Source organism: Temnothorax curvispinosus, unplaced genomic scaffold (assembly GCF_003070985.1).
Source record: "Temnothorax curvispinosus isolate PA1 unplaced genomic scaffold, ASM307098v1 QBEX01005011.1, whole genome shotgun sequence".
NCBI classification, from domain to species: Eukaryota; Metazoa; Arthropoda; class Insecta; order Hymenoptera; family Formicidae; genus Temnothorax; species Temnothorax curvispinosus.
In genome coordinates, this window is record NW_020214791.1 from 87,576 (window position 1) to 100,658 (window position 13,083).

Sequence of the window (13,083 nt, forward strand, 5' to 3'; positions counted from 1 at the left end):
GAGAATCTGATATCAGAAACGTATGACCACTGTTAGCAGGTTTGATTAACAACTTGAGTGTTCTGGAATTAATAAATAAAAAATGAAAGAGAGTCCCAGAGTGAGTTATTTCGTAAATAAGAAATGTGACCACAGTCAGTAGCGTGGACCGAGGTATCGGTGATCCTTGTACAAATTGTACGAATACCATTCGAATCGTACGATGGAATCGTCTGACGTGCGCCTATCGTACTTCATATTTCATGAGGATCGCGGACGTATCAACTATTCTGAGCAGGTTCGAAGTGTTTGCCACCGCGTCGATAAGGGCCCGTCGACGGAGGGATAGAAGAGCTCAAGGGCGTGTAACTGCAACATCTGTTGGCGGAGAGATCTCGAAGGCCTATCCAGCATAACGGTATCTCGCATCTGTTGTTCGGGAATTTCGGCGCTATTGCAAAATTTCTTCGGGGGAGAGTAGAACCTCGTAACGATTGCCATACAACCTAAAGACGCGTTCGTGGCGAGCCGTCAAGATCGCAAACTCATCGTGACTGGCGGCTTTCTTCTCCATTTATTTTTATTTTATGTATGTGAGAGTTTTCGAAACCAGAGTTTCAACGCGAATATTTTTATATCTGTCGAATGAAACGATAACCGTAACACAAATATGATCGGTTCAGCAATTCCGTTGAATATTTATCGAAACATTTCGCTTCAAGCGATACGTATGTTTCTTTCCACGCGTTTACCGTTCGCAAACTTTTTCCTCGTAAAACGACAGACTTTACAGTTGCCTACGTGCCGAGCAGCGACCTTATGACTGTGCCGTCATAAGGTGTCATCTTCCATTTAATAGCGTCTTGCCACTCAATGGAATCGCCATTGACTCCTTTCTCGAGCGCGTTTGACATGCCGGCTCCCTGAGGCCGTAAATTCGCCAGCGTCGTAAATCTCTGCGGCGGGTTCCACCCTCGATCTCCTTCGCTCGGCAATAAATACGAATCGCTGGGCGCGGGGGTTGCTCGGCTTCTTGGCTCGGCGTCACTCCGAGGAGCGTCCCGCTGCCGACGTCCGGCGATACGCAATACGTCCTGATTTTTGCGGGGAATTAAAATTTCCGTTCGCCGACGATACGGTGTGTACCCTCGCGACAGCGAACGGCTGCGAGATTTCCCGCCTGCATACGCCGTCCCTGCTCGGAGCCTCATTCGTGACCAGGAATTTCCCCGGAGACGCGTCTGCGGCGACGCCTCTCGCGTGTCTCCCGTCGAAGGAATATTTTTTGCCCTTCCCAGCTATTTCTCTTCTCTAACTTTCTAACGACGCGCGCAATCACCGTTCCCTTCTTCCCGCACTTCGAAACATCATTCAACGAAACTTCGGGGGGTCTTAAGGCAAACGCGCTACGAATTCGTATATGATGATCACAGGCGGAGGAGTTTACTCGTATCCTTGACGTTCCTGTGTACGATCCGGTACCGAATATCTCGACGGCTTTCCCCCATTTCCCGCGGGAGCATGCGGCGGTCGGAAAGCCCGCGAAGAAATTGATTGAGACGTATCTCCGTCAGAGACGGATATTAAAACAGTCTGAGGAGGAAGAGACAGGGAATAAGGATACGAGTGTCAGGACGAGAAATTACTCGTGGGGTGGGCGCTGTACAAAAGACGAGTTTGGTCGCGGGAGCAAGATTCCAGCAAAGACAGGGACAGAGAAAAACCGTTTACACCGTCTCGTGTCCCGGGGAAAAGGAAAAGGAAAATCAAGCGGATAAATCTGCCGGGCCGATCGCCAGATTGAATTTAATAATACAGACGCACGCAATCTCGTCGAGTAACGCTAGCCGTTCGGCGCCGTTAATGTTTAACCATTCCCGAAACGTGTGTTTCACAAAGAGGAATTGAATAGAAATGGCGCGTGAGAAATACCCACCGGCTTTCGGGTCCTTCTCTCACCGTAATTTGATGTGCGTGTAGAGGATGTTCCAGAACTGGTCGTTTCCACAAATTATATCACAAATTTAAAAACGGCTTTTTCTCAGCGAAAAGTTTGTCAAATATAATTACTTATTGTTTACAACAGCTTTTTATGGTACATGTTATTGCATTGAGATTTAAATTTTTGCGAAGGTATAATCTTTTAAAATTAATTATATAATGATTTCTTCGCCTGATAATTCCGTAACTGCAGATACTTCGCTGGTAATCTATTTGTTTCTTTTCCCGAGACATCGTAAATATCTGCATGTGTTTGCGTGTAGACGAAACCACTTTGGCGTGCCCTGCCCTTCGGGCACATTAAGCCGCAAAAGAGGCTAACTCGACGTTACACCTGTCAGAGCAATTTTGTTTTACCTGCGTCATGTACCGCGTCCGAGAAGTCAACCGCTAAGAGATTGCGCCAACAAATGAAATTAGCGTCCTACTATATTCAGGGGCGTTTCCTTGATACGGAGTGTCCTTCGTCGATCATTATCGTCCACGACGAACCCTCAACCCTGATATTATCAAAGCAAAAAATCATGCAACTAAAAAATTGGGCACGAACAAACGCTTCGTGGTAGAGTGCCCTGTCACTTTCATGAAAGATTTTTTAGAAAGCAATTTTATGTCTTACGTTTGTCAAATCATATACAAATACGCAAATCATGCTACTGTTTCGCTTAATTTTAATATTATTTAATATTATTATTACACAACACTTTGTCAGTTATTTTTATAATATATTAAGGGTTATTGTCGTTTATCGTTATTTATGATAAATAATTATTTGATGCTAAATATCAGTTTATTACATCCTAATCTAATCTAAATCATAGCAAAGGGTGTCATCCACAAAAAAATTGTTACCGGATTATCAATATTAATTTATCACTGAAGACAGTGACGAAATAATATCAATAAGCCCGTAACAATTTTTCATGGATGACGCAGCTTAATCCGCTCGTTATTGGGATAGATTTCGACGTATCCAAGTTCTGATTTGTAGCAATTATTAAGGGATCGTAAAGCCTGCGACGATAGATCGCCGAGACAACTCCGTATAGTCGGTATATCATCGGTGTTTACTGGCGGGAGTTCCACGATGCGTCTAACTGTCGGGTGACTCATTTCTAGGCGGCGGTCTGGCGCGCCCGAAGATGACTCTAAATCTGGATGCCGGTAGTAACACGGCGGGAACGAGCAGTGGGAATCTGAGTGGTCAATTGGTGCCGAAGAAACCCGGTGGCCTGAGCCTCGGCTTACCGCTGGAAATCAGCACCGCACGAATATCGGCCGATCTGGTTGACGTGGAGCTTCCGTTGGAGAGACAAGGGTAAGTGTTTTGTCGCCTTTTATTGTGCTACTTCAAAATAACTCTATATTTGCGCGAGTTTTCGAGGCCGTAGCGTTACCGCTAATGTACAGGTTTTACATGACTCGAATATCGCTAATGAGCTCGTTAACATTTTCAAAATTATGCGTTTTTATTCCCATTTACGCGCTCATACTTGTTCATCTTTAAATTTTCGGAAAATACATTCCGCGGAATGTTTTCGTTTGCTAGAATTTTGCGGATTAAAAGGCACGATATTTGAAGAGAAATTTTTTATTTAGATGGTATCACGGCTCTATCACACGCATCGAGGCGGAGGGTCTTCTGCGAGTTCACCAAGAAGGAAGTTATCTGGTGAGGAACAGCGAGTCGACCAAACAAGATTATTCTCTATCCCTAAAGTAAGTGGCACATAAATGAACATTTTCACGCATTCGATAATTTGCGATTGACCTAATATTCATCGAACATATTATGGATTCTCTCGAGTGTGAGTCATCTAACTGTGTCGATGTAATTGTTTCAGGAGCGCCCGCGGCTTCATGCATATGCGCATCCAGAAGAACGAAGAGCTGAATGCTTACATTCTGGGGCAGTTTAGCAAACCGTTCGAGAACATACCGGAAATGGTCCGTCATTTCAGCGTGAATCGTCTTCCGATACGCGGTGCCGAGCACATGTGTCTCCTGCATCCGGTCATAGTTCAGCTTTTGTAGCGCATCTATCGTAGCGCCATTTAAGGCGCTGAATAGCTCTTTTGATAATCCGTTTTCTTTTCCCCCGACGAATGCCGAAGCGCGCGCGATTGCAATGAACGATAAGTTTGATACCCGCGAACGAGATGTAGAAAGTATTATTCTCGAACGAGGAAGTCTTCCGAACGTTCGTGAGACGCGGTTGACTTCCGCGAGGATTCTCCGTATCAATTCGCATTCTGGTTGGATGAACCGTTCCGCACGAAGAGCGCCAGAGATAATGGACAATAATGGCATTGACGGGGAAATACCGCTTCGCCGTGAAATATTAGGGGGAGTACGAGTACAGTACAAAAATATAAACGGTGACTGAGCGAAGCTGCTCAACGATACACAGTGCGATCGATTAGATGAAAACGTCCGGGTCTGTGCAATTCCTTGCGAGAGGCCAGTTTTTAAGCTATGTGTGAAGAATCTCAGGTCGCTCCAAGTGGGGATACCTGCTCATGAACGTCGTCTTTTTGACAACACTTTATTTTCGCATGTCTTATAGCCGAGTCCAAGTTTTTATTACACAATAAAATTAGAAATCGGTAGGGACGGCGAGTGCTTATCCCATCCCTCTTTCTTTTCCTCTCGGACTCGAAAGCGTAAAGATCGGTGTCTAAATGCTTCGTCTTCCTCAAAACATCGCGCAAACCTACCTCATAGGCAAACGCATACATCGCGGCACGATATAGAAGCGGTACCAGAAATTACAGTAGTGAGAGTCAGGGGAACGAAATTACTTGAAACGGATATGAATTCGATGCAGTGATGACCATCAATAACTCTCAAAGAATAATGAATTCGGAATTGACGATTCTAGTAGGATACGCGAGAACGTTCTCGAGGATGTTTTTCCTGGTTGTTCCTTGAATCCGCGATTTATATGCGAATTCTACGAAAGAAATCTTTAAATGGGATCAGAAACGCTGTTTTACGAAATGGTATAATTTAAGTAAGAAGGAAAGGTGCGCGTATTTAAATTCACACAGAGTGCCGCGTGGAAGCAGCCCGACGTGGCGTGAGCTGAAAGCCAAAGTAAAACTAATCCTAATATCCAGTCGAGGGATAGAGCAGAACTAGTAGGCCGGATACGCGCAGCGAGCGCGAGTAAAATGCCAAACTTTACTTCTAATCGTAATCATTTAGTCAGGGTTTAGTTATCCGTCTCGTCGTTGATAAGTGATTAAATAGGCTTAGAACGATAAGCGAGCGTACGACAGTCAGTTGGCTCGAATATTGGGTGAGGCGAAGGTTCCGCGTAACTTCGTGAAATAATAAAAATTGCGAGTCGAAAAAAATAATAATGAATGTTTTCGCAAAACGACGCGACCGACAGGAAACGGTCGGAAACGCGAGAAAAGTGGAAAAAAAACGATAGTGATCGACAGCCTGAATCATCGGTGGCTCGTTATCCGAGTCATCCGTCTGAGAAACTAGACGGAGTCACTCGCGGAGGAAATTTTTGCGATAGGATGCAACCGATACATATTTTTTCATGTGATATTAATTTGTTACAGAGATAGCCTAGTTTCACCTGTGATCTGTTACTTAATTCCCCTTGTCCGCGTGCGCGTCGGCGTTCTCGCGCGATTGCACGCGATAATGATAATAAAATAAATTAAACTTGCTATTATTATTACGTAGAATCAGCAACGACGCGTCGCTCAGACGCGATGACGAGACGTCCGTGGTGTTACAATAATTTTTCGAGTTAGAAATTCGATTCGCAGAGGTTGTGAGCGAATTTTTGTTGGCCGAGCAAGCAAAAAACAGTTTGCTATTAAAGTAGTGACATAGGGAATCTACGGCGAGAAGTAGCGAGTGCCAGCACCGTGTTGTAAAAATTGTCATAGCCGAAAGCCTCGTTTGATCGTTTAAGCGTTTAATCGGTATACACGAAAAAGCAAATCATTAGTTTTCTAATTAAAAATATTTAAATTTTGCACTCGCAGGAATACTTGAATTATGAACGAGGCACTCTCTACTTTCGCGTCTAATTAGGTTGAGTGTAATTCATGCGTCGTACTGTAAGCTGCCAGTATTATTAACTGTAATCGATAATGCATATCCATATATGTTAATGTTTAAGACATTATATTGTCTCTATAGCCCGATCATTGAAACTATAATCTATATATATATTTATTTCTCCTATTATATTTATTGCATTGTATCGTTGAGTATGATGATAAGGATGAAGTTTCTGTGCGCCATTAATTTAATTGCGAGATCATAGAGCTGTATACCTATAGTAATTCTAGACTTCGTACACGTAGAGTAATATTATTTGTCGAAAGGCAGTACCGTAAATTATATGGTAGACTAACTTGTAGATACTTCCTGTACCTTGAAATTTGTATGAAGTAGGATTTAGATTACGTAATATATACATAAATATATATTATTATAAATGATTATACTAGCGCGCATAGTTCTCGTTTGTAGGATATACATAAATTAAGGTCTAGCGAAAGCGGGGTGAGTCCAATAAATATCTTAAGCGCTATGCACGCCCTTTACGTAAAAAGGGATGTCTCGGACGGCGATGTGCAATATTCTGACGCGGTCTTGTACGGCCGTAAACGTGAAGTGCGATCCAATATTTTTGTTTTAGTAAGCAAACCACCGATGTTCCAAATCGACTTCACTAGATAATCTTGTGTACTCTGGAAATTTCTCTTAATAATAAAATAGTTAATAACTCCAGTTTAGTCACGACAGTCGCAGTTTTACCATCTTTTCAATTTTAGATAACCCAAGAAAGTCTTTTACATGAGAATAGAAAATTTTGTGTAAAAATTTTTATAAGATTGTACAATGCGTATCGTTTCGAAAAAAACTATAAAAGCATTGATATCAATTGAATTATATCAGTTATATAAATTTTCTCTGTGCTATGTATATTTTCAAATTATTTAATTTATTCTATTTCTATCTCTTCGTCAGTTTTGTGTGAGGTAATCTCACTCTGAAGTCCAGCTGGAACAAGTGGCGGACGGTCACCATTTTCTTGTAGAGATGTCACTTGGTGCGTTTCTGTCTGTGCCGAATCAAACATTGTAATTTATTTAAATAAAATTGCATAAAGAGCTTAGATTTTAATATCTTAAACGTTATTTAAGTTTCATTAACACATGTAATATACCAATTTCTCTTCCGGTTCCGATACTTTCGGTTCTTTTGATTGTTTCCTTGAGTTTCGCTTTTCTGTAATTCGCGATAAGAGAATACGAAAGAGGTACGCAGATCGCGTAACAACAATAACAATTATAATAATTACATAAAGATATTTAATTATACATATGGTAACTTCTGTCAAATACGGTAAACTCGCTGAATGCAAAGTGTTGTATTATTCACTCACGGTTTCCAGCGCTATTTCGTCGGGATGTCAGAGATTTACGAGGCGCAGTCGAAGCACATTCCTGAGAGAATTGTGAAAGTGGAATGGTAAATTTCGCGAAATGAGTATGTGAATTACTTATGACAGCTAAATCATCTTGATATTCACCGAGGGTCCAGTTTCCTCGCTAATCTGGCTTTCCCAACAATCTAGCCCGCAGACGTCCTTACCCGGCATGCGCCGACTGCGATACATTTTACCGTCTTTCCCCCTTACCACCCCGTCCGTTAATTGTATCGCTTCCGGTCCCCATTGAGTAAGGAAATGTCCCGTTCGCATGACCCTTTGCTGAGGAGTCGTAATCGTATGACTCCCGCCGCAGTAACGATTGCAGAGATGATCTCTAGTGCATCAAACTTATTAAACTTAAGGAAATAACGTTTATCATTAAGCTATTTAAAAACTCTGGTGGCTATTAAGTTCACAGTTGTAATATTGAGAAAAAGCAAGAGAATTTTTTGCTTTAAAAAGAACATATTTCAATATTATTTCAAATATTGACATTTAAATATTAAATATTATTATTAATATTTATCAATATCAGCTTATAACATATTTATTCTTCGAGATGTAATATTTTCTCGAGATTCTATGGTCGGACGAAACAATATCGGTTACCTAGGAGTCCTCGCGAGCATCTCTTCCTTCGCTTTCATCTTTTTGATCTCCTCTTGCATTACTGCTTCAAATTGGATCATATTTCTGCTGTGAGGCAATTTTCTCTGTTGTTTTCTGACTTTGTCCAACTCGTACGTTAGATAAGGTTTCATGCTGGTAGTGCATGGTAACGGTTCAGCGCGAAATCTACTGAGCTCGTCTGTCTTCATTACAACATCCTTGTCGCACGATATACATTGAACGTCTCTAAATGAAAGAGATGGAAATCGACAGTCTCGTGTTGAAGTCTTATTTGCGAGCCTGAAATGTTTACCTAAGCAGCTTTTTCGTTCCTGCAGCCTCGATCTCCCGTCTCGCTTCAATCATAAACTTTAACTTTTCTTGAAGCGATTTTAATTTATTGTTCACGAAATCCTTCAGTGGCATCATCTCGACTTTATCCATCTTCGCGGCGATTTCATTCTGCACTTCATCAAGCGCTTGTTGCCAAATCGATTCTTGCTTCGTCAATTTGTCGATTGCTTCCTCGAGACCACGAGCGAGATCATCGCAGGCAGCATCAAATTGATCATGTGATACCTACAGTAATTTTGATAGTACTTTAATCTGCATCAATAATGAGTGTGTCAGCGAATTTGGTAATGCTTTATACCTTTCTGTTCACAGTTTGAGCATCGGCTTTGTCGGCCAAAGCATCTTCAAGATCCTCTTTGTTTGCTTTGACAGTTTTTAAAAGTTCTATTTGTTCCAGTAGTGTCTGTCAGTGTTATTATCAATTACGATAAATACGATAATTCAAATAAATTATATTATATTAAACACGAAGTAGCTGCTCTTACATAATCTAGACTTAAATACTATTTAAAAGATTAACAATGCTAATTAGTCTTATTTTATTATTTAAAGCTCGTACGCTAATGTGCGTTTCTTGTTTTTCCTTGTCATCGAGCAATCTGTCCATCGCTTGTCCGATTTTCTCCATATCCGTTTCAATTTCTTGCACTTTTGCAACAAGTTTGTTAATGCTGACTTCATCTGTCTTCTCGACTTCTTGCATACTATCCACTTTTTCTAACAAATTTCCAACTTCCGTCTCCAATACAACTACGCGTTGAGTAACATCAATCAAAGCTTTGTCATGTGTTGTTTCTACACTTTTTATAGCTTCCAGGCATTGTTCCAAGTTTACGACATCACTCACTTCGACTATTTTTTCTTCTTCTTTAATCGGTTCTCTAACAACAGGTTTTTCTTCTATCAATGGCACATCGACAGTCGTTGTTGGTATTTCTCTCTCTATGTTCAAAGATAATATGTGCATAATAAAATATAATAAAGATGAATATAAAAATTCTCAACGTACGTGCAACTCTTTTGTTAAGATCTTGCAAGTCTTGTTGTATACGAGCTACATCCGTTTTTAATGTAGTAACATCTTGACGTATTTTTGCTATAACAGCACCACCTAAATATATTTTTAAATATATATTTATATTAGTAATTTTCAATATATTTTCAAATTAAGATAGCAACTACATTACATATTTATAAACGTCTCAAGTAACAACGTCTTCAACATTGGACTAATTTTTATATTAATTAAATCATTAAGCTTGTTACTCAGAGGTGGTACTAGAGGAGCGAGCTTTTCAGGTGCTGTTTTGCGTATTTTATCAACTGCTACTTTAGAGACTTCATTTTCTTCTTTTTCACGGTGTGGTACTATCACATCGTTGGTTGTTATGATTTTTTCTGCTGCTTCTATTTCTTCTTTTTCTTCTACTGCTGCTACATCAATACCAGTAGTTGGCACGGGTATACCTTCGGTTAACATGTCAGTAATTGTTTGCAGATTGATAAGCCATTGCTCCATTTTGGAGACTTTATCTTCGAGTTCATCCAATCTCGCGTTAATCAAAGATGTGTCTGCTATGACAGTATCGCCTTTGATTACATCTTGTATCATTGCCGTGAGCTGTACCAATAATTTAATAAGTTAATAAAATTAAGTTTAATATTTTAACGTTTTAAGAATTCTTAACTTTCATTATATTTTTTTATTAAACTATTAGCGGTGCGAAGTGTAAATATCACCCGCGAAAAGTTTACGAGATTAGTAAGCAGTATACCTTATCGATACCTTGTTCGTTAGCTTCCAATCTCTTATTAATGTTAATAAATTGCCACACATCCGCGGCGGGATCTGTGATTTTTTCCTTTAAACTTTCGACTACTTCTGGAGACGTAGACAAGTCCTCCAAAGCTTGATACCGTTGCTGCAGCTGTTTTACCTGTTCATTAAAGTATTACTGAATAAATTACATTGTCATCGTACATAATGTTAATTCTAAAAATAATTTGTCCTACGCACAGATTGTTTAAGCTCTTCGAACGCCAATGCTGTAGGAGGAGAGCCATTTACGACAGTTACGACCGTCGGAGCTTCGGGGACTTTCTCAAGATCTATTTGTGGCCTCACATCATTCGTCACTTTCAAAATTTCCTCTGCAGGCGGTTGAATATCTGAATCAAGTTAAATCTATTTTGTTATATAGCATAATTTATAATTAATTAAATATAACTGAAAATAAACAACAAAAATCACGAGTTTATACCGTCTGTAAGTACATCGGCATCTGCGCCATCGTCTCTTCGAATTCGTTGTACTTCGCCGGTAGCATCGGTAATATCATACTCGTGAAGCTGAGGTGAAGCCCGAGCAGGGCTCGGCTTCAAGGATGTTACCATCCTCTGCAATAGCTCTCACGTGAATATAAGAAAAAGAATTGCCACTTTCCTTTTTTTTCCAATTACTCGAAATATTATTTTTCTTACTTTAATGCGATCCGCGTTTTCACCACGGAATTCAACTTTGGTAGCCTGCAAATTTATTTGATGCAACAAGATATGGAGGAAACTATGAAGAATATTAAAATTAACCGCGCCAACCTGAAATCAATAACTTTATTAATTGCTTTATCTATATAATGTAAATGATGGATAATTGCTATTGTTTTACCTCCGGTGCTCCAAGAGCAAGATCGAGCATTTGAGGAAGAGAAATTTGCAGGCTAACAACATCGATGCTGTTGTTAGCTGCTGTTGGTGCTTCCGGCATTTGGGCAGTTCTCGCAGCCATTTTGTATAATATTAATTTTTTTCAGAAATTACATGAGAATCATAATTACATTTAACTTCTTGTTCATTAAACACAAGTGCGGTTATTGTGAAAGATATTGACTGAACTGTCAATTTTGAAAATTAATTGCCTTCCGTTCCTATATTCATCCCTTATCCGGTAGATTAAGGGAGGTGAAGTTGTGTCTATATCTCCACAGTTGGCGCCACAAATATGGTCGACAAGTAGCGTGCCCCTATGGAAGATATTTGTATCAGTAGTTCTTTTTATTCATTAAAAGTTTCAAAGAATCTCTTTATTATTTTTTTACTTACTTTTATGCAAATAAAATAACACTTTTAAAATTTAATTAAATATCACTACTGTCTTTGTTATTTGCTTAAGAAATAAGTATTCAAATAACACGTTATTTAATCATTATTAATTTTAATCCATATTTTATATATTATACGTATACGCATAGATATATAATGATTTGGAATAGTGTGTCCATAATATTATCATCAAACAAAATAATTTTTTAAACAACACAATATTTTGTGAAAATATTATAAAACAATAAATAAAATATACTTAGTGCGCAATCTAGGCATATTTTTCAATCATCTCCGTTGATCAAATACCATCGATACGACGGGTTAATGAAACAGTAATTCAGTGCGCGTCGTTTCTCCACAAACAGGCTCGGTTTATCTAACTGCACGTGGCCGATAGACCGAAATGTGAAATAGAATCAAGCTAGGCTACACTACCGCAGAGATTACATCGAATCGTATATATTTTATCGAGTTTCCGGATATGATATTCTCGAATGTTTCCGTTAGACTATCCATAGATACGATCAATGTCAGCTCGATCGTGTATTTATACGCTCGCATATCAATCTTGCGACGATGATGAATCTTTCCGTATCGAGGAGATAAATTAAAATTGTCATACTTCCCTAATCGGTTCGTACATGAACCAGAGACAGTGCAAATAAGTCATTTCAGACTAAAGATAGAAACTAATAAAATTAAATGACCTCGAATATATTTATAGTTTCGACTATAAATATTTTTCCACTCTGAAGAACTTGGCCTGCAGCGTGCAAAGTAATCTTAAAACAGTTAAGCTAAATTCTAGAAAAATCTATTTTCAAAGACAGATCTATTTCTCCTTCACGTTCCTTTATCATCGAGATATTTGGTGAAATATGGAGAAGATTCTGTATATCTCAAATATCGTTCTATAAGCGAATGATTCAGCAGCAGTGATTACACTGTATATATAGCTGCGGTTTCAAATTACCTATGATAAAGCCGGCATTGACGATGTTTGAGTTACATTGTTTGATCGTCAGGTGAATGTTTAATCGTGAGTAATGTCAGCATTCTTGATGGCTGGACATCTCTCGGTATTCGATAGCAGGCGGTAACGTCGTTCTTATGATTTACTCGTTCGTCAGGTGAGCGACAGCCCCCTTTCCGTCTTCTTTCGCGATTTCCCCGGCCACCTTGTCAGTGCGGCGGCAGTCGCAGTTCTGAAATGATGTATACGTCGAAGGGAAGGTACGCTATGGTGACGGTGAGTGTGAACAATTCAATTTTAAGACGCCGTTTTATATTCGCCGTTATTAGTTTGTTACATCGCTCCTCAAATATTGACGTATGTCTGTTCGTCAGTTCGTGGCAGATTTAATTTCGGCTTTTATCCTGTGTGTAACTAGCGTCGTAGACTGTCAGTTGGAGTATAATATATATTTGAGTTAGAGAGAAGTCCATTTCCACACGCAGAATCCGAATCGATTCCACGCGTTCCAAGATTGTCTCCCGATTGTTTCGGCACGAAACGCGCCCGGACATGCGCACGCATTTAAAATGCATCGAACAATAATTTCATA

General features: G+C 39.7%; 2 protein-coding genes across 2 annotated transcripts in view; one reads left to right on the plus strand and one right to left on the minus strand.

The window, feature by feature from the left end:
* Positions 1-7,137, plus strand: part of LOC112454381 (transcription initiation factor TFIID subunit 1) — a 75,280-nt gene extending 68,143 nt beyond the window's left edge. Inside the window, exons 6-8 of the mRNA XM_025015739.1 lie at positions 3,100-3,298; positions 3,580-3,699; positions 3,825-7,137. Coding sequence (XP_024871507.1) covers positions 3,100-3,298; positions 3,580-3,699; positions 3,825-4,014 — 509 coding nt within the window. The 3' untranslated portion in view covers positions 4,015-7,137. The remainder of the gene's footprint in view (positions 1-3,099; positions 3,299-3,579; positions 3,700-3,824) is intronic.
* Positions 7,138-7,531: 394 nt separating this feature from the next.
* LOC112454343 (myosin-8-like) lies at positions 7,532-11,201 on the minus strand. Its single transcript, XM_025015669.1, has 12 exons — positions 11,082-11,201; positions 10,898-11,011; positions 10,678-10,813; positions 10,434-10,585; positions 10,192-10,353; positions 9,683-10,037; positions 9,426-9,527; positions 8,976-9,277; positions 8,715-8,819; positions 8,376-8,641; positions 8,063-8,308; positions 7,532-7,787 (listed from the first exon to the last, which is right to left on the minus strand). Exons 1-12 carry the CDS (start codon positions 11,199-11,201, stop codon positions 7,532-7,534), a joined length of 2,316 nt encoding a protein of 771 aa, XP_024871437.1.
* Between the last annotated feature and the right edge of the window lie 1,882 nt (positions 11,202-13,083).

Coding starts and splice junctions, on each gene's coding strand:
- LOC112454343 (XM_025015669.1), bottom strand. CDS start 11,201: ATGGCTGCGAGAACTGCCCAAATGCCGGAAGCACCAACAGCAGCTAAC. Junction 8,642..8,714: donor CTCAAACTGTGAACAGAAAG/GTATAAAGCATT, acceptor AAATTACTGTAG/GTATCACATGATCAATTTGA. Junction 8,309..8,375: donor GGAACGAAAAAGCTGCTTAG/GTAAACATTTCA, acceptor TCTTTCATTTAG/AGACGTTCAATGTATATCGT.